Source organism: Emydura macquarii, unplaced genomic scaffold, assembly GCF_026122565.2.
Source record: "Emydura macquarii macquarii isolate MOO-44397 ecotype Brisbane River unplaced genomic scaffold, CSIRO-AGI_Emac_v2 contig_318, whole genome shotgun sequence".
NCBI lineage: Eukaryota > Metazoa > Chordata > Testudines > Chelidae > Emydura > Emydura macquarii.
Genome location: NW_027130455.1, coordinates 2,372,377 through 2,397,915, shown reverse-complemented (window position 1 = coordinate 2,397,915; position 25,539 = coordinate 2,372,377). Strand labels below are relative to the sequence as shown.

General features: G+C 41.8%; 1 protein-coding gene across 4 annotated transcripts in view; it reads left to right on the top strand.

Annotated features, from left to right (window-relative positions):
- Positions 1–25,539, top strand: part of DYNC2H1 (dynein cytoplasmic 2 heavy chain 1) — a 410,146-nt gene that overhangs the window by 51,822 nt on the left and 332,785 nt on the right. For all 4 annotated transcript variants that reach the window (XR_010923568.1, XM_067567730.1, XM_067567720.1 and 1 more), the window contains exons 35-44: positions 6,973–7,196; positions 8,221–8,336; positions 9,403–9,602; positions 9,923–10,187; positions 10,564–10,771; positions 14,390–14,519; positions 15,711–15,866; positions 17,620–17,879; positions 23,769–24,015; positions 25,145–25,296. Coding sequence is in view for 3 of the 4 variants with exons in the window: in XM_067567730.1 (XP_067423831.1) it covers positions 6,973–7,196; positions 8,221–8,336; positions 9,403–9,602; positions 9,923–10,187; positions 10,564–10,771; positions 14,390–14,519; positions 15,711–15,866; positions 17,620–17,879; positions 23,769–24,015; positions 25,145–25,296 (1,958 nt within the window). In the remaining variant the exon portion in view is untranslated. The remainder of the gene's footprint in view (positions 1–6,972; positions 7,197–8,220; positions 8,337–9,402; positions 9,603–9,922; positions 10,188–10,563; positions 10,772–14,389; positions 14,520–15,710; positions 15,867–17,619; positions 17,880–23,768; positions 24,016–25,144; positions 25,297–25,539) is intronic.

The following is a 25,539-nucleotide window of genomic DNA, read 5'->3' as shown; positions in this document are numbered from 1 at the left end:
AGAGTGTCACACCTAAATACAAGGTTGAACAGATAGTTCAGCATAAGTAGTTAGCACATATTCTAAGGCAGGGTTTCTCAACTTGTTGGCTAGGTCCCAAAATTGGGTCACCAGAATGTTTCAAAAGGTCGCTACTACAACTAGAACCCCATCCTGAAAGAAATCTTTCCTGAATTCCCTCTTCTGGTCTTCAAACAACCCCCCAGCTTCTCCAATCTCATCATCAGAAGCAAGCTCCTCACAGACCAGGACACACCAACTCAGAGTGGCACCAGACCTTGCCAGAATAATAGATGCAAAACCTGCAGACACATCTCCACTTCTACAATGATCAAGAACCCCCACAACATATATTTCAAGATACATGGGTCCTACACATGCCTCATCTAATGCAGTAAATGCCCTAATAACAACTATGCTCTTGAATGAATTCACACAGGAAAATGGTATCACTTGTGGTAAACACCCTTTCATAAGGCGATCACTCTACATGCGACTCATCCTCAAAAGAAACCTGCAGACCACCTTCAAAAGATGAGCCTGGGAGATTAAATTCATAACTTTGCTAGAAACTAAAAATCATGGTCTTAATAAAGACACTGGATTCATGGCTTATTACAACAATCTGCAACCCTCTAACCTTCCTTTTTGTCCTATGACTACAGGGGTGTTAATGGGTCATTTCACCTTGAATGATCCCTTTAGAATTTGTGCTAACTACTTATGATAACCTATTGGTTCCATCTTGTATTTAGCTGTGATACTCTTAGGCCATGTCCACACTACAGAGTTAAGTAGATTTAAGTTATGTTGACTAAATCATACATTGCTTTAATAACATCGGTTGAGCATGTCTACACACAGCACCTTTTGTCATCTCAGTGTGTCCACAGTCATTGCTCTTGCATTGATAGAGAGAGTGTTGCATTGTGGGTAGCTATCCCACTGTGCAACTCACCACTCTGTTACCCTCTACAGCTAGGAGCTCTGGGAACAGATTGTGATGCAGTTCTTTAAGGTCCCATCATTCCATGGGCTTCCGACTTTGTTTCATGCTGTTTTTCAATAGCCGCTGTAAACTGTACCCACCATCTCTGCCTGACAGCATGGATCTTGAGCTGCTGACCGTTGGGGTGATGAGCGTTATGAACACAATGCAGCTAGTCCTGTAGTATTTCAGGAACTGTGAGACACAGAGTGAATTCGTGATGCCTGCCCTGCTGTCTACCATGGAGATAAATAATTCAAGATTGCTGCTGGCATTCACTTCACAGCTTGCCATGATGGACCGTCTTTACTGGGAAACAAGCACTGAGTGGTGGTATCGCATTGTGATGCATGTATGGGAAGATAAGGAGTGGCTGCAGAACTTTTGGATGCACAAATCCACCTTCCTGGAACTATATGTGGTGCTCACTCTAGCACTGCAGTGCAAGGCCACCAGAATGAGAGCTGCTCTTACTGTGGAAAAGCGAGTGGCAATTGCTGTGTGGAAGCTGGCAACTCCAGACTACTACCATTCAGTTGTGAATCAGTGTGGAGTTGAAAAGTTTACCATAGGGATTGCTATGCACGGCCATTAATCACTTCCTGCTGCGAAGGATATGACTCTTGGCAATGTGCACGAAATAATTGAATGCTTTGTGGCAATGGGATTCTCTAACTGCAGTGGGGTGATAGATGGAATGCATATTCCAATTTTGACTCCTGATCATCTTGCAATGTACATCAACCGAAAGGGCTACTTCTCTATGGTCTTGCAGGTGCTGGTGGATCACTGAGGCCATTTCACTGACATGCTGGGTATGTCATGATGCATATATCTTTCGGAACACTGGACTGTATAGAAAGCTGCACGCTGGGACTTTCTTTCCAGAGCAGAAGATTCCAATGGGGGATGTGGAAATGTCCATAGTTATCCTTGGGGATCCCACCTACCCCTTGCTCCCATGGCTCATGAAACCTTATACTGGGAACCTGGACATCAGTAAGGAGTGCTTCAACTACAAACTCAGCAGGTGTGAATGACCATTGAATGTGCCTTTGGCTGATTAAAGGGCCAAGAGTTGTCTTTTTGGCTGGTTAGACCTCAGTGAGAAAATGGTCCCATGGTCTTTGTGGCCTGCTGCAGTCTCCATAATATTTGCGAATCGAAGCAAGAAAAGTTTCTGCAGGGGTAGACCACTGAGTCTGATCAGCTAGCTACTGATTTTGAGCGGCCAGATACAAGGGCAATAAGAGGGGCACAGCGGGAAGTTATTTAAATCAGGGAGGCTTTGAAGGAGCATTTTGACAATGATTCCCAGTAATGTATCTTTATGTGATGCATTGGCCAGGCAATGTTTACTTCCCACCTTGAATTACCCTTATAGTACTTGCTTCCTGAGCATTAATGGCAAGGAGCAAATATTCCTACCGATAGCCACTGTGTTTCAGTGTTGGCACTGAGTGATGTATGTGTAAGCAAGGTCTGAGTGTCTGAGTAAAGGGGGGCACATTATTTGCATGGGCTTGGTATCTGCATGAGTACAATTAAGTACTTAGCATAATTTACCTAGGTGTGGAGCATAATGGGAGATGGTTAGCAGGGCTGGGTTTGGGTTACAAACCACTTTTGTGTTAACTGCTGGGGTAATGAAATGTTGTCCTTCAATTGTATGAACAGATGTCAGCAAAACTGTGCTTAGTCTGTTATGATAGAACACTTCACCCCAAACTAGACAGAGCTCCACAAGGGTGGCAGGCCGATGTTCCAGCCTGGAAAAGTGGAGGTGGAGGAGTCTCCTATGGGGATTGCAGGGGCCAGCGAAAGGGCTGCCCCAGGCAGGGAGTGACTCTCACCTCCCATTGTTAAAAGGTAGACTTAATGACTCACCTTGGAGTCTTTTGTCTCTTGAAAGCAGGAACATTCTCTGTATGACAGCAGAAGGTTTACCTATGAGCTGAAATCACTAAGAGCTGAAATCACTAAGAGCTGAAATCACTGAGAGCTGAACTTTGCCTGACCACTAACAGAGCTGAGTGGGCAACAGGCAACTCTGGTGGGAGGCTAGCACAGTTGGTGCCAGCCCAGGGCGGCCAGTGGTTGATGGAGGGGCCGGCACAGTCAGTGCCAGCCTAAGGCGGGCGGCGGAGGGGCTGGGCACAGTCGATGCCAGCCCAAGGCAGCCAGCGGTTGGTGGAGGGGCCAGGCACAGTCGGTGCCAGCCCAAGGCAGTCGGCGGAGGGGCCGGCACAGTCGGTGCCAGCCCAAGGCGGTCGGCGGAGGGGCCGGGCACAGTCGGTGCCAGCCCAAGGCGGTCGGCGGAGGGGCCGGGCACAGTCGGTGCCAGCCCAAGGCGGTCGGCGGAGGGGCCGGGCACAGTCGGCGCCAGCCCAAGGCGGTCGGCGGAGGGGCCGGGCACAGTCGGTGCCAGCCCAAGGCGGTCGGCGGAGGGGCCGGGCACAGTCGGTGCCAGCCCAAGGCGGTCGGCGGAGGGGCCGGGCACAGTCGGTGCCAGCCCAAGGCGGTCGGCGGAGGGGCCGGGCACAGTCGGTGCCAGCCCAGCCAGCAGTCGGTGGGAGATCGGCGTGGTCGTTGCCAGCGGTGGGGGACTCAGTGAGGCCCACAGGCGATAGGAGACAGCGGCAGTGGGGGCCTGGACAGGCCTGTGTTGGACCGTTGCAGCCGACGGGGCGGAGTCACACCTGAGAGGTGGATATTGCAACTACAACGGTCAGTACAGGGGCAAGAAGGAAGGGAGAGGCGAAGGACACGCCCTGTACTCTGGGATGGGTTTGGGCCCATTGAGTTCATAGGCGAAGGACACGCCCTGTACTCTGGGATGGGTTTGGGCCCATTGAGTTCATGAACTCTGTTCGCACTGTTTCCCAAACCAGTGCGGTGTTATCTCTGTTTTGCTATTAAAAGGTTTCTTTCCACACTCAGACTCTGTGCTTGCGAGAGGGGAAGTATTGCCCTTTGGAGGGCGCCCAGGGGATAGTGTGTAATTTCCCAGGTGACTGGGTGGGGGCTCGAGCCAGTTGGTGTTGCATCATTTACAGGGACCCCTATATATAGAACCCGGCCCTTGCTGCGGCCGACTGGGTCTGGCAGAAGGGTTACATATGTATGTATGTATTTCACAAATAAAGATTCATTTAATTTAAAAGACTTAAGTTTGATAACAGGATCAAACACGAACTTTTGGTCAAAAAGGGGACATGACAAAGAAGAACAGTCTCATGGTTAGGGCTCTCACAGCTGAATGTAAGTCCAGCTTTCACTGGAAAACCAGTCCCTAGGCGTGGAGTGCATGGGGTACTGTGAGGGACCAGGAACACGTGAGGAATGTGGTGGGGAATTTGGGGAGGGCATGGACTGGAGTTCTGTTGTGGTGGAGGGGCAGTCTGGAATGGATGAGCTCAAATTGAAGGTTAATGAGGGACTTCAACATCTCTGTCTGGCCCTCTAGGAGCTTTATCATCTGGTCCTGCCACTGTATCTTTTCCTGGCTATCTAGCCTGAGTCTCTCATTGATTGTCTCCCTCCACACTTTTGTTTCGCTATGTGCTGCATCTGTTGACTGCAGCACTTTGCAAAACATATCCTCCTCATTCTTCCTGGGTCTGCACCTTATCCGGTGGAAGTGCTCCTCTGGTGTGGAGGAGTAGGTCCTCAAGGGCACATCTGCAGAAGACAAAGTAAAACAATGAACAGAGACAGTATTGTGAGTGCGCTCACAGCTGTGAATCACAGAAGTTACATACATCTATTTCTCACTGTCCCTTGGCAAGTACACAGGTCGGTGCGAGTCCCAAATATAGTGAATTTGTGGTGGGAGGTAGGGAAGGGGAAATGGGCAAGAAGGGACAAAGGGTGGTTTGCAAAGGGGGTTAACCTCGGTAGAGGTTTGTAGAGTACCTACAGGAAAGTTTCCTAGAGAGCTCTGTGGAGGATTACTGAGACATCTTCATGTACATTAACAAACCTTTCCATCATGGCCCCCCTGCGTAAATGGGCGGGTTCTGTTCTTAATTTCCATCCCTTATCCCTCATGTACCATATAACAAAGTACATGAGAACTCAGTCCTCACTTTGCAGTATCAAAGCAAAATGAGCACTTACTGAAACTTTCCTGTCCTGCATCCTCCGTGCCAGCATGCTTGGACTGGCTAGACCCCTCCGGAGTGGAAATGAGATCCTGACTCACTGCACCACCGGATGACCCTGCTGTGTGCTCCACATCATCCACCAGCTCCACTTCCTCATCCATCACTTCCTTGTCTGGGCTGAGTCTGATGGCCGCTGCCTCCAGTTCCCTTGAAGTATCCATGGGGCTCTTGGTGGTGGAGGTGGGGTCGCCACCAAGGGTGGCATGCAGCTCCTTATAGAAGCGGCATGTCTTTGGCACCACACCAGAGCGACGGTTGCCTCCCTTGCCTTCTGGTATGCCTGCTTCAGCTCCTTGATCTTAGCATGGCACCGCTGAGTGTCCCTCTCGGCCTCTTCTCATATACTTGCAATTAGCCCACAGTTATTGAAATTTCTCTAGCTGGTATGAAGCTGTGACTGCACAACCTCCTCTCCCCATATACTCAGCAGATCCAATAGCTCCAGCGTGCTCTATTCAGGAGAGCATCTGGTGCATAAAGTTGGCATGCTCAACTGGGAAGATGCAGTGTGAACTGTGCACACCAAGCAAACAGGAAGAGGAATTAAAAAAATTCCCAGTCCTTTAAATGGGGGAGAGGCACATACCTGTGTACTTTCAGGGCAGCAGAGTTCAAACTGCTAACCATAGCAATCATGATGGGCATTGTGGGACACCTTCTGGAGGCCAGTTAGGGTGACATAACCAAGCGCAGTGTCGACACTGACACTTTATCACTCTAACTATGTTGCAAAAAGTTCTATGCCACTTATTGAGCTGGTTTTATTTTGTTGGCATAGCAGGGGAGTTATATCAGCAGGAGGAGCATTCAAGTGACTTTTGTCGACAAAACTGTAGTATAGACAAGGCCTGAGTAACTTTCACAGATCTGAGGAAGAGCTCTGTGTAGCTTGAAAGCTTGTCTCTCTCTTCAACAGAAGTTAGTCCAGTAAAAGATGTTACCTCACCCACCTTATGTCTGTAATATCCAGGAACTGACACTACTACACCAAAACAGCATACAATGGTATTTTATAGTGTCGAGGAAAAATAAAGTCACACTGCTACATTTTAGAGTAGGATTGGGTGCAGCTTTAATTGTGACACACACACAATCACATAACCATAACTATGGGGAATACTATAGCCATAGGGAAAACCCAGGTGGCTATAGGGAAGTCAAGCAGCATGTCTGGATGCTGGGCAAATGTACTTCCCCTGGCTACCAGATACAAAAGACTTATATAGGGGTTGCTTAGGTTCATTTACATGTTGATCGTATAGTGGAATTGGATTAACAGTTTATACTTAACAGGAAAGATAATCAATGCACAGTGGGGCACACCAGATGCCCTCACAGGAACGCCCAATGAGTCACTTGAGTATACAACGTAGTTTTCAGGGACCCTGGCTCACACCCGAAGGTGGGTGGTGACACAATACTTGTTCAAATGCTAATTTGCATGGAGTGAGTTTCTATGGGGCCAGTAAGACAAAGGGGGGCTGGTACTGGTACTTATCAAAACAGGAGATGTCGGTTTACAGACATCAAAAGGGCTAGAGTTCACAAAAGGAGTTTGCATTTAAATTGTGGTCCTGAGACATCAGGGATTTTAGCATCTTTATTTCAGTCTCAGTTTGGGGCATCCTGTCAATGATTTAACCTGAGGGCTTCCATCAGAGTTCAGGCTACCCAGTTTCAGGCCAGGCCTTCTATAATCAATTCTATGATTAATTCTTTGATTCCACAATAGTATTCTAATTCCATGAGTTATTTCATACCTGACATACATAGAGATGAAATATTACCCTTATGACAATATATTGATTTTAATGACAGGTTGAAATGGATCAAAATTCTGGAATTTTCATCACTATGAATCCTGCTGGAAAAGGTTATGGAGGAAGACAAAAACTGCCTGATAACCTCAAACAGCTTTTTAGGCCAGTTGCTATGACACGTCCAGACAACGAACTCATTGCAGAAGTTATTCTGTATTCAGAAGGTTTTAAAGAGGCTAAAACACTTGGCAGAAAGTTGGTGGCTATTTTTAATTTAGCCAGGTAAGCACATTTTGTTTCATTAATTACATTTCTGTCAATATAGACATTTTGTCTTTTGTAATCTATAATACTTTCCCCTTAGGTTATGTCATTTTATCTTCCTTCTGCTTCAGTCCATTCCATATTAAACCTTGACAAGATTTATATAGAGAACTTTTAAACATTCTTTCTGTAAGTTTACTGTTTTCTTTATGAAATGGACACTCCAAAAATCACCCTCAGACAGCTATGTACCAAAAACAGCATAGAGCTACTGTTTCATGCCTATAGTCTCCTTAAGCTGTTTATTTGTATTAGAATGCTATCAAACACAATTCTCCAAAATTAGTTGAATTTTATTAAGTTGCACTGCTATATATTCAAGTAAAAATGTAAGAAAACAGGAATTGCAGTTCCCATCCCATGATGGGAAAGTACTGCTCTCTTAAGACCCTGGCTGTTTCCTTCTTCTCTGTTGGCATCTTGTATATACATGTAATTTTCTCTTAAATTGGTAATTAAAATATTAAAATTAATATTTTTAAAAGTTCATATATGGTACTTTTAGTAATTTCTTTCTGCCACACACACTTTGCTTGCCTTTTTTCTTTTCCTACTTCCCATTTGTTTGTCTGAATGGGAGCACAGGTTATTTGCCTGAGTTTGCAGTGCCTCCATTAAAAGCATACACCTATGATTTTTTGGGGGAGTAACTGACATCCAAATAACTGCTATGGCACTTTTTCATTTGTGTGCATATTTAAAAAACCAAGGGATGGAACAAGGTCCTATTTATTATTATTATTATTTATTTATTTATTATATGACTTTTGAAGAAACTGCCTCTCTGGAAGTTTGAAAACATGTAACTTCATGTATATCTATCTCTGAAATTCAAGAAAAATGTTTCTGTATGTGGACAGTATATTATTTTCTAATGGCTCTGATTTTCAGAAAAATGTGAATTCCTCAGTGATCAACTACAATAAATACTAGAGTTGCAACTGTTACAACCTATTACAATATTAATATTTTTAAAACACAGGGAGCTTTTGACACCCCAGCAACACTATGACTGGGGCTTAAGAGCACTGAAGACTGCTCTGAGAGGATGTGGTAATCTCCTTCGTCACCTGAAGAAAAATGGAATGAAGGAAAAAAGTAAGATTGACTATGCCATGGATTTGTTCACATATGACCAATCAAGACATTATATTGAAATAAATATCTACTCCATCTTGTTCATTCAAGTACCAAAAAGTTATATGCCCTGGAATTGTAGAAAGCCAGACTATTCAAAAGAAAGAAAAGCCTCTATGAAAGCCCTTCCTAATCAAAGCCTTCTCAAATTAAAATAAATAATGAAATTATTCATAGAAACTCAGTGCCCATAATTTGCAGAGTTGGCAAGTTGAAGAGAGCTCTTGCAAATGAGGTCTCGATTAATCTTGGCTATTATTTCTGATTCTGACTAAATACTGCTAACATACTCCAGTGCAAAAAGTTGCTATTCCAGAGCAAACAGATACAAGTTGGAAGGTATAGATAGACAATGCCCATCATTCATTAGTGGTATTTTATTGGATGGGAATGTTGTGTATTTAAAAAAAGTGTGTTTGAATGGGCGGTCATTTTTCAGTCTGTATATGTGTGAGTGTTGGGGTAGAGGTTTAGGATGGGTGAGGAGTTTAAATGTTTGGGACATCAATGTTACTTTTTTGTTGCTTTAAGAAATGTCAGATCTGCTCTGACTGCTCCTGGGATTATCAGAGACCGCTCTTGTTTTCCCATTAGATATAAAAAGCAAACAGCTAACATGCAACTCAACATAATCAACTTCAGGAATTCATCTGTCAGCTGAAAACACACAAACAGCATATTTAAGGCTGCATCTCCTTCAAAGTTCCTCCTTTGCTGACTACTATCCAGTCAGGATAGAGAGCCCCCCACACATTAGGTCAAATAGAAATTCCCACAGTATATACTCAATCTGGCATGCATTATCATTTTCAAGAACCCAATTATATACAGAAGCTGAGATGGGTGCACTTTGAATCTGTCTTTTATAACCTAAGACTAAAATGTTCTGTTACTACTACTGCTAATTTCCTACCTAAAGTTATAATCCTTTGGGATGCCAAAAAGCAGCCTGGCATGTTGCCACTATGACTTCAGATGGTGATATCTGAGCTGTGGAAATAAATGTAAACTGAATTTTCTTTTGCAGTTAATGAAAGCCATATTGTGGTCCAAGCTTTGCGCCTCAATACCATGTCAAAGCTTACATTTGCAGATTGTGCACGGTTTGATGCATTGGTTAAAGATGTCTTCCCTGGCATTGATTTTAAGGATGTAGAATATGCTGAATTAACCACTGCTTTACAACAAGTCTTTGAGGAAGCCAATTTGGAAATTATAAATACCCAGGTAAATATGAAATACAGGCCTAGATCAAATTTAGATATTCTGAATTAAGAGTCTGAGTGAGGCTTGTGTTGCTAATCTATTCATTTTGATTTAGTTACCATCAACCTTTAATGTTTATAATGTGAGCTCTTGATTTGCTTGAATACAGATTTTTTTTTTGCACCTTTGCTTCTGCAAGTGCAAGTTCCTAAAATAAATTTAAATTAAGGGAAGAGAATGACAGCATACAAAACCAAACAGGAATGTGTGAAATAGAGGTTAGTGAACAAGTTTGATTAGTTCTGTTACCTTCATGTAACTACTGCTTCTTTTTCATATAGATCAAGAAGGCTTTGGAATTGTATGAACAGCTACGTCAGAGAATGGGTGTGGTTATTGTAGGTCCGAGTGGTGCAGGCAAATCAACACTTTGGCAGATGTTAAGGATAGCACTTGGTAAAACTGGCAAAGCAGTGAAACATTATACCATGAATCCCAAAGCTATGCCTCGACATCAGTTACTGGGTCACATTGACGTGGATACCAGGGAGTGGTCTGATGGTGTGCTTACAAACAGTGCTCGACAAGTGGTACGGGAACCGCAAGGTATGTCTATCTAGAAGTCTGTGTCATGCTCAATTTACTGAAATAAACTTTTGTATTTTTGTTCACATTTTGATAATATGCTAACTTAAAATTGTTGAAAGTGGCCAGTGTAAGGTCAAAAAGGCTTATGGCAATACCATTGTCAAGAACATCCCTTTGTAATTTCAAAGTTAATGTAATATGAAAATAAATGGTATACAAATATGCACCAGAAGGTAAAGAATGTGAGTATTTAAAGAGTTTATACATAAGGTATATAAATCTAATAAATTATAATTGTCATAGAGAATGAAAAATGGTTAGAAATTTAGCAAGTATTTGTATTCTTCAAGTATTTCCATTGAATTTGTTGTTTTATATTTTTATTTGTAAATAGATGTTAACTCATGGATAATCTGTGATGGTGACATCGACCCTGAGTGGATTGAGTCTTTGAATTCTGTACTGGATGACAATCGATTACTTACTATGCCCAGTGGAGAAAGAATTCAGTTTGGCCCAAATGTAAACTTTATATTTGAAACACATGATTTGAGTTGTGCCTCTCCTGCCACAATATCACGAATGGGAATGATCTTCCTCAGGTGAGGCACGAGGGCATTTGAAATGTACATAACTTATTTATCACCATAAATATTTATTAACTTTCTAAAACCCTTTTGTGTGAACTGTGTTTGGCTGTGATAGGCTAGTGTATGACTTTTAAAAATTATTCCTTCTTAACCAGCAATATAGTCCCTTTATAGCGTTTCAGCAACACATGTAAACATCTTTTAATTTATCTTGTTTTTCTTCTAGCTTTGCACCTTTTTATGCCTATTCATTAGTTTATTGATATTATCATAGAAATGTAAGGCTGGAAGGGACCTCAAGAGGTCATTGGGCCCAGCCCCCTGCACTGAGTCAGGACCAAATATACCTGGACTATCCCTGACAGGAGTTTGTCTAAGCTGTACTTAAAAACCTCCAATGATGGGGATTCAACAACCTTCCTTGGAAGCCTGTTGCAGAGTTTAATAACCCTTATAGTTAAAAGTTTTTCCTAATTGCTAACGTAAATATTCCTTGTTTCAGATTAAGCCCATTACTTCTTTTCCTACCTTCAGTGTACATGGAAAACAATTGATCCCCATCCTCTTTATAACATTCCATAACATAACTGAAGACTACCAGGTCTCCCTTCAGTCTTTTTTTTTTCAAGACTAAATGTACCAAGTTTTTTAATCTTTCTTCATAGGTCAGGTTTTTAAACCTTTTTATAATTTTTGTTGCTCTCTTCTGGACTCTTTCCAGTTTCTTCACATCTTTCCTAAAGTGTGGCACCTAGAATTGAACATAATACTCCAGCTGAGGTCTCACCAGTGCTGAGTAGAGCACAACAGTTACTGCTTCTGTCTTACATACAACACGCCTGTTAATACACCACTGAATAACATTCGATTTTTTTGCAGCTGCATCACATTGTTGACTCGTATTCAATTTGTGATCCGTTCTACTATACCCATTAGCTCCTTTTCAGCAGTACTAGCCAGTTATTCCCCATTTTGTAGTTGTGCCTTTGATTCTTCTTTCTTGAATGTAGTCCTTTACACTTATCTTTATTTAATTTCATCTTTTTGATTTCAGACCAATTCTAATTTGCAAAGGTCATTTTGAATTCTAATCCTGTCCTCCAGAGTGCTTGCAAGTCCTCCCAGCCTGGTGTCATTTGCAAATTTTATAATTTTATAATTTTATAATTTCCACTCCATTGTCCAAGTCATTAATGAAAATATTGAATAGTACTGGACCTGGGACTGACCCCTGCAGGACCCCACTAGATGCACCCTCCCAGTTTTAACAGTGAGCCATTGATAACTACTCTTTGATACCATCTTTCAATCAGTTGTGCACCGACATTATAGTAATTTCATCTAGATCAGATTTCCCTACTTTACTTACGAGAATGTCATGTGGGATTATATCAAAATCCTTACTAAAAATCAAGATATATCATGTCTACTGCTTCTCCCCTTATCCACCAGACCAATAACCCAGTCAAAGAAGGAAATTAGGTTGGTTTGGCATGATTTGTTCTTGACAAATCCATACTGGGTATTCCTTGTACCCCTGTAATCCTCCTGGTGCTTACAAATTGATTGTTTAATAATTTGTTCTAGTGTCTTTCCAGGTATCAAGGTGAGGCTGACCAGTCTAGTATTATCTTTTTTAAGTTAATTTTTATGAATGGTATTTTATTTTATTTTATTATTATAAAACTGGTGAAAAGGTAGACCTTTGCAAATTAGAATTGAATTAAATTGAATTAGGATTAGAATTGGTGTAGACCTTTGCAAATTAGAATTGGTCTGAAATAAAAAAGATGAAATTAAATAAAGATAAGTGTAAAGGACTACATTCAAGAAAGAAGAATCAAAGGCACAACTACAAAATGGGGATAACTGGCTAGTACTGCTGAAAAGGAGCTAATGGGTATAGTGGAATGGATCACAAATTGAATGTGAGTCAACAATGTGATGCAGCTGCAAAAAAATCTTATGTTATTCACTGGTGTATTAACAGGCGTGTTGTATGTAAGACAGAAGCGGGAACTTTTAAAAAGTCTAAAAAGATACTCTATTTTTAGTTTGCATCTTTTTTCTCTTATCTTAAAGCCCTTTATTGAAGAGCGTAAATTTTCTTACCCTTTTTTTTATTTAAAGGCAAAATTAAATCTAGAAAGGTTAAATGACTTGCCTAAAGTTAGACAGTGGATCATAGGGAGAGCTGAGAACACAACCCATATCTCTTGACACAGTCATCCTGCTTGAGCCTTTAACTCATACCTCATCCTGTTGTCAGTTGTTGACTGTGGTGTGTGTTCCCCAAGTGTGTATGCTGTCTTAGCTCTGCGCAGATAGCCAATATAGCAAATTGCGATTGGATTACCCAGTAAGACTAGAGATCCATTTCAGTCACGAAGGCACCAGGCCAGGTTTATTGCCGACGAAGCACGGTAAAAAGCGCCCTATCTGTGCTACAAGTACACTTAATATATGTATGCTCATGACAAGGGACTGGCTCAGTAAGCAGTGGGACTTCCTCACTCGGCCAGACAAAGATGCTTCTTCTGAGACCTTCTTTTATACACTGAGGCAAACAAGTTGTGTATTGCCTTTCTGACGTGTAGTTGCTAGGGATGTAAAATTTTGTTTAATTAATTATCCTTTTAAGCTTCTAAAAATAGAATGTTTAAACTGTTAAACATTAACTTACTTGTAGAAATAGGTGGGAGATGGTGGGGTGGCATCGGGCGGTGACAAGCTTCTTCTCCTGTTGGCTCATACCCACTGAACTTCTGCGAAGTGACCAGCTCTGCCGGCTGGGTGCTGGCAGCATCAGCGGTCTAGCTCTGGCAGAAGCTGATAGAGGGGAAAGGAGGCTGAGGTGGCCTGTCCATGAGGGCCTGGGTGTAGAGCTAACAGTTGTTGCCGGCTGGGTGCCTGCAGAGCCTGGGGAAGCAGCCACACAGCCCTCTCAGCAGTGTCAGCAGTCTAGCTCTGCCTGAGACTGCTGGAGGGAGGAGGATATGGAGGCGGCCTGTCTACGAGGGCCTGGGCACGCGGTTGCAGAGCCGCAGCTGGGCAGCTCTCGCTCAGCAGTGAGGCTCCCCCGAGGGCAATGTTTAAACTAATTATTAAACAGCAAGACCACTGCTTACCATTTAAGTGTTTAGCCACTTACATCCTTAGTAGTTTCCACCCTCTGACGTTGTGAGATATCACCCATTACATTGCACAGGATAGTCTGATCAAAACATATCTATCATTTTATTAGAACATTTCTATCCATCATATTGTCATCTTGATCTAAAAGAGGGGTCAGTGTGTCCTCGCTATCTTTAAGGAGTGAGCTTGTACCATTCCTGGTATTGGGATGTTCTGATACCAGCTTTCTGGAATGTGCTTGCTGAATGTTCTGTGCCTAGCACTTTTTTAAGAATGTGCCAGTTCTTGCCAGTTTCTGTGAACTTGCATGCAGGTCTACAGCTTGCTAACTTTGTTTTATAACAGCAGGGCTTAACTGCTGTTTTAGCTCAATCTTCAGGTCTCATCTCCGGGCTGTTTTACTAGGCCTCATGTCTCAAGCTCTCACTTTCTAATACACATCCATTTGCATGGATATATGATATTTGTTTTAATCTGGAGTATGTCTTGTTCTAGTGATGAAGACACAGATCTTAATTCATTGCTAAAATCTTGGCTAAGAAACCAGCCTGAAGAATGCAGACATAATCTTGAAAATTGGATTGGGGACTATTTTGAAAAGGCTTTAAATTGGGTTCTAAAACAGGTGAGTAACTCAGAAAGTCTTAATAACTTTGCAGCTTTTATTCAAACTTATAAACTTGGTATAGACATCAGCCAGAATTTCTAAATGTGGTCTCTAAAGTTAGGCACCTACAATAAATTATTATTTAGGCATCTAAATAAGTGGTCTGATTCAAAGATGCCAACTTCCCAGAGCTCCTATTGACTAATCATGGATTTAGGTATCTAAATTTAGGCCTGTAAAATTTGAAAATTCTGGCCAAAATCCTTAACAGGAAGCATGTGCTTTGCTAGGCTTGGGGAAAATGTAACAACATTGTAAGTCATTAATAATTCTAATGAGGTGGGAACCTCTGCAATCTGTTCTTTGCAGAGATTTCCCTTCACTTGTGCTATCTGGAGGAAAGAGAGGTGGGCAGGCTGTGTACACACATGCATGAACATGGCTGTAGGGTCTGTCCTGACATGGATCCCAGATCGAAGGCTATGATGATGAATATAGACAGCTTGTGTCTCTGTGCTTGCTTTGTGCTTCCTCTGGCTCCAGTACCTCTCCCTGGTTTCACACCCCTCACAGTGGAGCCACGTAGGCCTTGTGCAGCTGGCCTCTGTTCCATGGAACTTCCTTTAAGAGGGAACCCCAGAGCAGAGAGGCAAGGGCAGCAAGCTATTATGTCTGGGAACTGTATTAACTTTCTTTGGAGAATCTACATAGCCTGATGGGGATTTCCAATAGTTGGCTCTTTTCTCCATGCAGATTTCTACACTTATAGAGCACCTTGTGCAGGGCCCAGGAAGAAGGGGACACTGTTGCAGAAGTGGTTAATTCCCCATCCTTTCTATGGGGGAGCGTGAGAGCCATACATGGTGGGTCCCTTCTGGCCACATATCTCTAGTGTCCCATTGTGCTCATTTCTTTAAGTCAGTTGTCTAATAACATCTATAACAGAAGTGATGCCTGTGCATCAGAACTGATAAACAGTAACTAGGTTTGGTGTAAGAGAGGTAAATATTTAAAAAACACATGATTGTAAATGGGTCACCTGTTCTAGAATTGAATGGATCAAATTTTCCACCAATTTTAAAAGTATAAAAGTGGCTCCTAATAGCAATAAGTCTGACATATTTACCTACACCATAACTTATTTATTCTACTTCTAGAAATTTGTTTATAGTTATGTTGTTATAAATTATTATAAATTCCAATTTACAGAATGACTACGTGGTAGAAACAAGTCTGGTTGGCACGGTGATGAATGGGTTGTCTCATCTACGTGGGTGCACTGATCGTGAACAATTTGTCATTAGCCTAATGCGGGGTCTTGGTGGAAATCTCAACATGAAATCACGACTAGAATTTACAAAAGAGGTAATAATCTTTCTATCTTATCTCAAACTACTAGATGAATAAAATGGAATTTTGATTTTGCTATGGTTTAAGAGTATAAAAGTTCAATAAGAGTTAATCCCTGCCTCAATGAGTTTATAATCTACCTCCTTCCATCCAATCTCAAATTAGATCAGCTATAGAAAGGCAGATTTGTGTGTAATTGGTAGACAGATGGTAGTCAAATCCATGAGAATTATTAAGATCACTTATAGATAAGGTGCAGAGAGAGAAGGGGATAAAGGATGGAGCCCTGTTGGAAGCCCATAGAAAGGGGCAGAAGGGAAGAGGAGGAGAATCCATCCAGTGAGACTTTGAAGGTGCCATCACTGAGATAGGAAGAGAACTGTGAGAGGATGAGATTGCAAAACCAAAGAGTTACAGGATTTCAAGAAGTAAGGAGCGATCAAGGGTATTGAATGCCACTGAGAGGTAAAGGAGGATGAGTAAGGAGCACAGGTTCTGGAATTTAGCCACTGATGCACGAGTAACTTAATTCACGTGAATTGTCCCATTGATGTTAATTAGACTATTCATATTAGTAGTAAAGTTTATCATGTGTTTAAGTGTTTTCAGTTGCTTTTAAATTTGCCAAACTTCACCTGTTCATGCTGTAATTTTCAGTACCGGGTGTATGCCTCAGGCTAATTTCTTTTGGGAAAGTTTCAGCAAAAACAATTTAGTCATTTCTGAGGATGAGATTAGATGTCCTTTTCCATGTTAAAAACATTCTTAAAATTGTTTTGTTCAGGTCTAATACTGCTCAGCTCTACTACTTTCATGACTTAAAACTTGTTAGGAGTGTGTCTTTTGTCATCCCCATGAAAATTTGCCCATATATGGCCGAGCTATTTGCCTCGGTTCTCACGTATTCAGTAGAGACTTGTTGGAATATGGGAGATATATTCTCTGAAGATTCTGTACGTACTAGGCATGCTGCAGCCCAGTGTGATGTTGAGCAGGACTTTCCCTTAATAAACCATAATTTCCCTTTTAGGACAGCATAGTTTGTGCAGCCACACTTTTATAGCCCAGGGGACATGAAGTGATCTAAGACTGTATAAATTCTAAGTAAATCCTCTTACACAGAGATATACTCTCATTCATATCTTAAAAGTTTTAGAAATGAAATGATGACTGTGAGCAGTAGTTGTTCCTACCAGACCACAAAATAGGAAAAAGAAAAACTTATTTAAAAAGAAAAAACGATTAACTCTAGGCAGCCTTAATTCTGGAATTTCCTAACTTTTAACTTTTGTTCAAAGTTGATCACTAATTGTGTTTGCCTCATTTTCTCTGTACTCTGTGTGAGAAGCCTGTGGCCACATTTGTAGGCATGCTGAGTGCTCATGACTGCAACTGAAGTCAATGAGAGCTGTGCTTTGAAAATATAAAGTACTAAGTAGTTTGTAAAATGAGGCCCTCAGTGTTTCAAGGAAATGAATGAGGAAATTTATCCCATAAGGTCTGGGCCCATGCATTGAATGAAAAGTAAATATTGGATAACTACCCATTTAGTCACTCACTACCCATTGTATACACACAACGGGATTGAATCTAGGTTGCATCGGCAACCTTAATTCTTGCGTTTCCTAATTTTTGAGTGCTTGGCTTTACAAATTTAACATTCTTTTAACATAGTTTTTGGATGTACTTGTACTTATAGTTATGCATTGTTTTTAGGAATGCAAATTTTTGATGGCTTAATTGTTATTCTTTTAAAATTTTTGTAAAGATTTTTAATTGGGCACGAGAATCTCCACCAGATCCCAGGAAGCCACTGGACACGTATTATGACCCTAACTCTGGACGTTTAATGTCATATCAGCTGCAAAAACCTGTAAATTTGACTGCTGATGACTTCAGTAATCTCCACACACTTCCTGTCATTCAAACCCCTGACATGCAGAGAGGTTTAGATTACTTCAGACCATGGCTAGACTTTGACAATAAGCAGCCATTTCTTCTTGTTGGGCCTGAAGGATGTGGAAAAGGGTAAGTTTTTTTTTTTCATTTTTTGCTTTTGTTTTTTGTTTTAGCTATTTTAATTTAACGTTTCTGAGTTTCTGACAAAATTTTGGAAAATTTTTGTACATCAAAGCATTTCTGCTCCATTGATAGAGAAAGTTGTTTCTTTAGATGAAATAGTAATAGAATCATTGGAAATGTTCTTTGGCAAATCTGTCACTAGAAAATTAGTAACATGGGCCTCAGTCTGTGTGTGTGTATTTGTCCAGCACCTGTCACAATGGGAGCCTGATCCTACGTGGAGGCTATGGTGCTAATGCAGTTCAAATAATAAATTATACATAATTGTGGTGGGCAGGGACCCTTTTAGTCCCTGCCAGACCATTGTTTGAGTTACTTCCTTCTCTGGCCCTAACAGAGTGCTTCCTCTGCTCAGGGTGTACAAGAGTGTGTATGTGTGTCACTCCCTCCCTCCCACACTCAAAATAAGAGTTCCTTTTTCCCGCTCTCTCTTTTGCTCCTTGGGACTAACAAAACTTTATTACTCCTGTTTGTGGATCTCTTTCAGCTCGGTACAGGTGCTCTTTCTCAAGTACAAAGTGTGGATATTGCTTGACCTGCTAAGGCACCATTACTTCCCCATTTATAGAGGCCAGCTTGTCATATGCATTATTTAGTGTAAGATCAGTTTTCCGTGCCTTCACAAAATTCCCGCCCTATAGGAGCGCTTCCACATCTAAACCGATAACCTCTTCTTACCCTTCAGAGGCTGATGATTGTTTTGCTCATGATGTTCCCTCCTCAGTGTCTTCCAATTCCCCAAGGTTTACTAGGCTTTAGGGCTCATTCTGCAATGATAGATCCGGATCCATGTTTGCTGGGTGGGCCTGTTCATTAGCCACTTGCCAAAAATATGGCCAGTTCCGGCCTCCAATTATGCAATAGTCCAATTTCTCAACCAGCGGTTCAGCTGTCACCTTGGACTGTGTCCCCACAGTGAACTGTAAATGTTAGCTGGGGTAGGTTTTCACATTTCCATGTATACACTGTAGATCAGATCAACCTTTTGATGGTGTCATCATCTCCTGTGAAGGAAGCTTGGACCACCATCTGGTTATAGCCACAGTCCAAGTCCTTGCACTCTTTTCCCTTGGACCAGCACCAGCACCTTGGGAAGTGCTGTTTTCCATGCATGGGTGTCTGCAGTCCAGCTGTGGGCATACTTGCATTCCTTAAGAGGGCATTCTTTCTTTTATGTGTTCTGTGTGCCCACAGGAGCAGCAAGTCACTGGGCTGGCGCTGATGATATCTTTCCTAGCTGGGGACGAACTCAGCCATGGAGTAGTGGCGGGCCCGTGTTCTGCAGGTTCAATTTCAGTTGTTTGAGAGGCTTGGTAGTCCCACTGGCAATGGCGTAGCTGAACCTGACCTCTTGTACCCCCTGGGCTTCCCATGGTCTATTGGCTGGTCTTATTGTTCTGGAGGATATCCCGAAGGGTGGGCCCCTCTGAGTGGGTGTTACCAGTTTGAAGTTGCCCTCCCAAGTCTGTCTTGCATGGGGTCGAGGCTCTGGGAAATTCCATCTCTAATAATTCTTTGGCCTTTAGAAAGCTGTCCATTAACCTCACTGCATCTGACAAGGTCCCAGGGCAGTGCTGTAATACCCACTCTCTGCCTTTTGCAATATCCTAACAAATTGTTTGGTCACAACTGACTCTGCAACCCCTGGACCATTCTTGTGGGTGGAGTCACTTCTAATAGTGTTCCTTCAAATCCTGGGCTACTACCGGGGGTCCAGCTCTCTTGGGATATGTTTCTTATCTAAAAAATGTACGTGAGTTGCCTCACCAATGTCCAAATTGTCCAAGATGGATGACTTGACTTGTTTATAGTTCTTAAACTTCTCCAAGTCTAGGTCTCCAAGTCTATGGTAAGTCATCTGTACCAGACCCATCAAGTATGGAGCCAAAATCAAAGTCCCCTATACCAGGAGGTTTGTACTATGCTCTCAAAAGTAATTAAAAATGCTTAAAGGTATTGTCTGGACCCATCTTGGTTACCTTCATGGGTACTGGTCGTGGACCCACTTTAATAGAATGGTGCCCTGCATGGGACTTGTGGGGAGTGTAAGGTCAGCACTATCTGTTGTATCATCTTCTTATGGAACTTCTGCTGGTGGATCATCAACTCCCTCAGCAGCTGTTGCTGCATTGTTTGAATTTGCTAGTGGGTGCAACTGCTGCAGCACTTTTTTTGTGCTGCTGGAATTGCTGTTGCTGAGTGCTTGCTGCTATTGCATTTCAGCTAGCCATTTACACCGCTACTCGGATTCCAGAAGAATATAAGAATGGCCACACTGGGTAAGACCAATGGTTCACCATGCCCACTGTCCTGTCTCTGCCAGTGCCAGATGCATCAGAGGGAATGAACAGAACAGGGCAATGTTGAGTGATCCATCTCCTGTCATCTAGTCTCATCTTTTGGCAGTTGGAGATTTAAGGATGCCCGGAGCACAGGGTTGCATCTCTGGCCATCTTGATTAATAGCCATTGGTGGACCTATCCTCCATAAACTTCACAGACAAGGTCAGCTCCCAGACTACTGCACTGGGCAGCACAGAATGGGAAGGAGGCGAACATCCCTCAGTGCTGAAGGAACAGGTCCAAGACTATTTAGAAAGATTGGACATACACAAGTCCATGGGGTCAGATGCAATGCACCCAAGGGTGCTGAGGGAGTTGGCTGATGTGATTTCAGAGCCATTGGCTCTTATCTTTGAAAGCTCGTGGCAATTGGGAGAGGTCCTGATGACTGGAAAAAAGCAAATATAGTGCCCATCTTCAAGAAAGGAAGGAAAGAGGATCCAGGGAACTACAGACTGGTCAGTCTCACCTCAATCACTGGAAAAATCATGGAGCAGGTCCTCAAGGAATCCATTTTAAGGCACTTGGAAGAGAGGAAGATGATCAGGAACAGTCAACATGGATTCACCAAGGAAAAGTCATGTTTGACCAACCTGATTGCTTTCTATGAAGAGGTGACTAGCTCTGCGGATGTGGGGAAAGCGGTGGACGTGATATACTTTGACTTTAGCAAAGCTTTGGATACGGACTCTCACAGTATTCTTATCAGCAAGTTAAAGAAGTATGGGTTGGATGAATGGACTATAAAATGGATAGAGAACTGGCTAGAGCATAGAGCTCAACAAGTAGTGATCAATGGCTCCATGTCTAGCCGGCAGCCAGTCACAAGCGGAGTGCCCCAGGGGTCGGTCCTGGGGCCGGTTTTGTTCAACATCTTTATTAATGATCTGGAGGATGGGGTAGATTGCACCCTCAGCAAGTTTGCAGATGACACTAAGCTAGGGGAAGTGGTAGATACCCTGGAAGGTAGGGATAGGATACAAAAGGACCTAAACAAACTAGAGGATTAGGCCAAAAGAAATCTGATGAGGTTTAGTAAGGACAAGTGCAGAGTCCTGCACTTAGGACGGAAGAATCCCATGCACAGCTACAGACTAGGGACCGACGAGCTAGGCAGCAGTTCTGCAGAAAAGGACCTGGGGGTAACAGTGGATAAGAAGCTGGATATGAGTCAGCAGTGTGCCCTGGTTGCCAAGAAGGCTAATAGCATATTGGGCTGCCTTAGTAGGAGCATTGCCAGCAGATCTCGGGAAGTGATTATTCCCCTCTATTCAGCATTGGTGAGGCCGCATTTGGAGTATTGTGTCCAGTTTTGGGCCCCCCCCACTACAAAAAGGATGTGGAGAAGTTGGAGAGAGTCCAGCAGATGTCAACAAAAATGATTAGGGGGCTGGAGCACAAGACTTATGAGGAGAGACTGAGGGAACTAGGCTTTTTTAGTCTACAGAAGAGAAGAATGAGGGGGTATTTGATAGCAGCCTTTAACTACCTGAAAGGGGGTTCCAGGAAGGATGGAGCTAGGCTGTTCTCAGTGGTGGCAGATGACAGAAGAAGGAGCAACGGTCTAAAGTTGCAATGGGGGAGGTCTAGGTTGGACATTAGGAAAAAGTTTTTCTCTAGGAGTGTGGTGAAGCAGTGGGATGGGTTACCTAGGGAGGTGGCAGAATCTCCATCTTTAGAGGTTTTGAAGCTGTGGCTTGACAAAACCCTCGCTGGGATTATTTAGCTGAGGTTAGTCCTGCTTTGAGCAGGGGGTTGGACTAGATGACCTCTTGAGATCCCTTCCAACTCTATGATTCTATGATTCTATAAACTTACCTAATTCTTTTTTTAACCCAGTTATACTTTTGAACTTCACAGCATCTTGTGATAATGGCTGTGTGTTGTATGAAGAAGTGCCACCTTTTGTCTGTTTAAAATCTGCTGCCTATTAATTTCACAAGGTGACCCCTAGTTTTTGTGTTATGTGAATATGTAAATAATACTTCCCTATTCACATTCTTTGCACCATTTATGATTTTATAGACCTGCTTCATATCCCCTCCTTAGTCATCTTTTTTCTAAGATGAACAGTCCAGTCTTCTTAATTTCTCCTCATATGGAAGCTGTTCCATATCCCTAATCTTTTTCATTATTGTTCTCTGCACCATTTCCAATTCTAATATATCTTTTTTGAGATGAGGCAACCACACCTCCATGCAATATTCAAGTTGTAGGCATACCATGGATTTATATAGTGGCATTATGATATTTTCTGTCTTATTATTGATCCCTTTCTAATGGTTCCTAACATTCTATTAGATTTTTTGACTGTTACTGAACATTGAGTAGAAGTTTTCTGAGAACTCTGCACAATGACTCAAAGATCTCTTTCTTGATGGTAACAACTAATTTAGACCCCGTTATTTTGTATGTTTAGTTGAGATTATGTTTTCCAATGTGCATTACTTTGCACTTCAATGGGATTCCCTTTGAGACCTTTTCCACTCGGCTTATCCAGAATACCTTGTCCAGTTCTGGGAGAACACTTTATTCAGTTTTCAGGGATCCAAAATACTCAGTTTGGCTCTGGATTTTGTCACTCAGGTTCTTTTATTTGGCATACAGCAAAACTACTCTGAGTTGATGAGACTCAAGCATAGGGGATAGGTATGGGATTTACCACACATCCAAAGTTACACAGACAACTTCTTCCTTTATATAAATTTACACATTTACATTTCATTTGCTATGCAGTAAATCACACATTTTTGGATTGGCTGAGTTACTCTGCAGTATCCCATCCGTGCTCTGTCCATATGCTGTTCACATGGAACCTGATTTTTACCTCTGTAACCCTCTATCTCTTGGCTCGCCTTTGTTGTTTTTATTGTCTTGATCAGGATTAGAGTCCATCCTTAAACCCTCCTTTTGGGTAGTATCCAATCTGTATGTGGTCCAGGCAGTTTCCGGGGCAGCTGGATCAGTAATTATCTCCCTCTTGGCTGATCTTTGTCTGTAATCAGCTGTCTCAGAGGAACAACAGTCTTTCCCAGTTACCACTGGTTTCTTCTCAATAATCTAATGCTATTTCCACTGTTGAAAATTCAGTCATAAATATGATTCCTAAAAGAAAAAGATATTCAGCATTCTTTTTTCTTTTTTTATCCTCATGTGCATAGGCTCTGACTTACAATGTATACTGGATGAATGGATCGCTGAGTTTTTGCAGAGCCCTGTTGATTTCCATTGCCCATGTGTTGTAAATAGTAGGTTTAGGGCCATATTTCATTGCTCACCAACCAGCTGTTTCCTGCACAGATCTGTATAAAGTACTTTTCCAGAACTTTATAAATGTGAAATGATACAATTTGATTTTATAATCGAGACTATTTAGTTCAACAAAACTGTACATTATATGCAATATATTAAGGATGTGCTGGCAGTTTTGAAGTTTTTTAAATTGGTTATGAAAATTATATAAAATATATATTTATATCTTTTATTTTGTTAGAATGTTGCTTCGTTATGCCTTTTCTCAACTACGATCCACTCAGATTGCTACAGTTCACTGCAGTGCACAAACTACATCTCGACATCTTCTGCAAAAATTAAATCAGACTTGCATGGTAATTAGTACAAATACTGGGCGAGTATACAGACCGAAAGACTGTGAAAGGCTGGTTTTATACTTAAAGGAGATCAACCTGCCTAAGCCTGATAAATGGGGAACCAGCACTCTAGTGGCTTTCCTGCAACAGGTGAATGTATATGACTTTGATAATAATTATCTTTATTGTTATAGACTAGAAATAATTTATTATGATTCAATAAATACATATGAGACCTATTTCCAATGATCTGATATATAGGCAAAGCATTTTGAATTGAACAACCTGCAATGTGCTGGTGATCTTAATAGTTAACATCCTACATGTTTATTATCATTATGTTTAAGTGCAGTGTGGTAGCATGTACAGATGCCAACTAGAGATCAAGATCTCATTTTGTGCTAGGCACTGTACACATATGTAATCAAAAGACAGCCCCTGTCCCCAAAAGCTTACAATTGAAGTAGTTGTTACCAAATAAGTTTATATAATTGCATAATTCTCTCCTCATAGATTGGAAATTGAAATGTAATGCTTACAGTATTTTAGAAATAACTTGTTCCTCATTTTTACATCCTGTCCATCATGCACTCTTTCTTCTCCTCCTCCAAATTCCTTCTTAAAACCCACTTCTTCACCCCATGCCCAACTCTTTTGTGTTGTGTGTTGATTTTTAACAATGGGTTTACTACATTCTCCATTTTATTGATATATTTTTCACTTTGGTTTAATTTTTGTCTTAAATTGCAAGCTATCTGGGGCCAAGACTGTGGGCTAAGGACTGCTCTAAGTTACTTCAGCTGCTGTGGTTTCTAAGGGACCATTTAGGAGCTGAGAATTGGCAGAGTGAAGCTCCATTATGCCCTCTTCTATGTCTGACATGCCCTTTACCCTGGGTGAGGTGAGGGAGGTTAGAGAAGGAGCCAGCTCTTTTGGCTTTTCTTTAGCTGAGTGCTACTCCCTTTCAGGAGGAATTGTCAGTTGTCCAGTTGCAACTGGATTCCAGCTCCTTTGTGCTGCTGGGTCATAGAGGAGAATCTGGCCTCATTTCTGATTTTATATTTTATAACGTGCCATACACATTTTTGTTTATAGTGCTGCATAGTTGCTTAAAAATAATAATATTAGATACTATTGAGAAAAATGTTATTGATGGGTACATTGTTGACATTTAACAAATAATAATAATCATAGACTCATCATTAATCTATTGTTTTATTAGGCACCTTGCTAGTTTTTAATTTAATTTTACTAAAATATTTGTTTTATTATATCAAAGATATTGACGTACCAGGGATTTTATGATGAAAATCTTGAATGGGTTGGATTAGAAAATATCCAAATTGTGGCATCCATGTCTGCTGGAGGAAGATTAGGAAGGCATAAACTTACATCCAGATTTACTTCTGTTGTTCGTCTTTGCGCAATTGAGTAAGTGCCTGCAAGAAGCTACTTGACTCTTAGATCTCAGATTCAGTTTGTAGGGCTGCTTGCCTCTGTCTGTCCCTGCTGAGGTGAGACTTCTGAAAACATGGAATGTGATTGTCTGGCAAGTCAAGTCCCTGGTCTTTCCTAATAATGTAGAATCTTCAGATATAGTATCATTGTTGCTGCCTCTCAATGTTTGAAACTAGTTAAAGAGCAATACATAATTACTTTAATGCACCTTGTTGT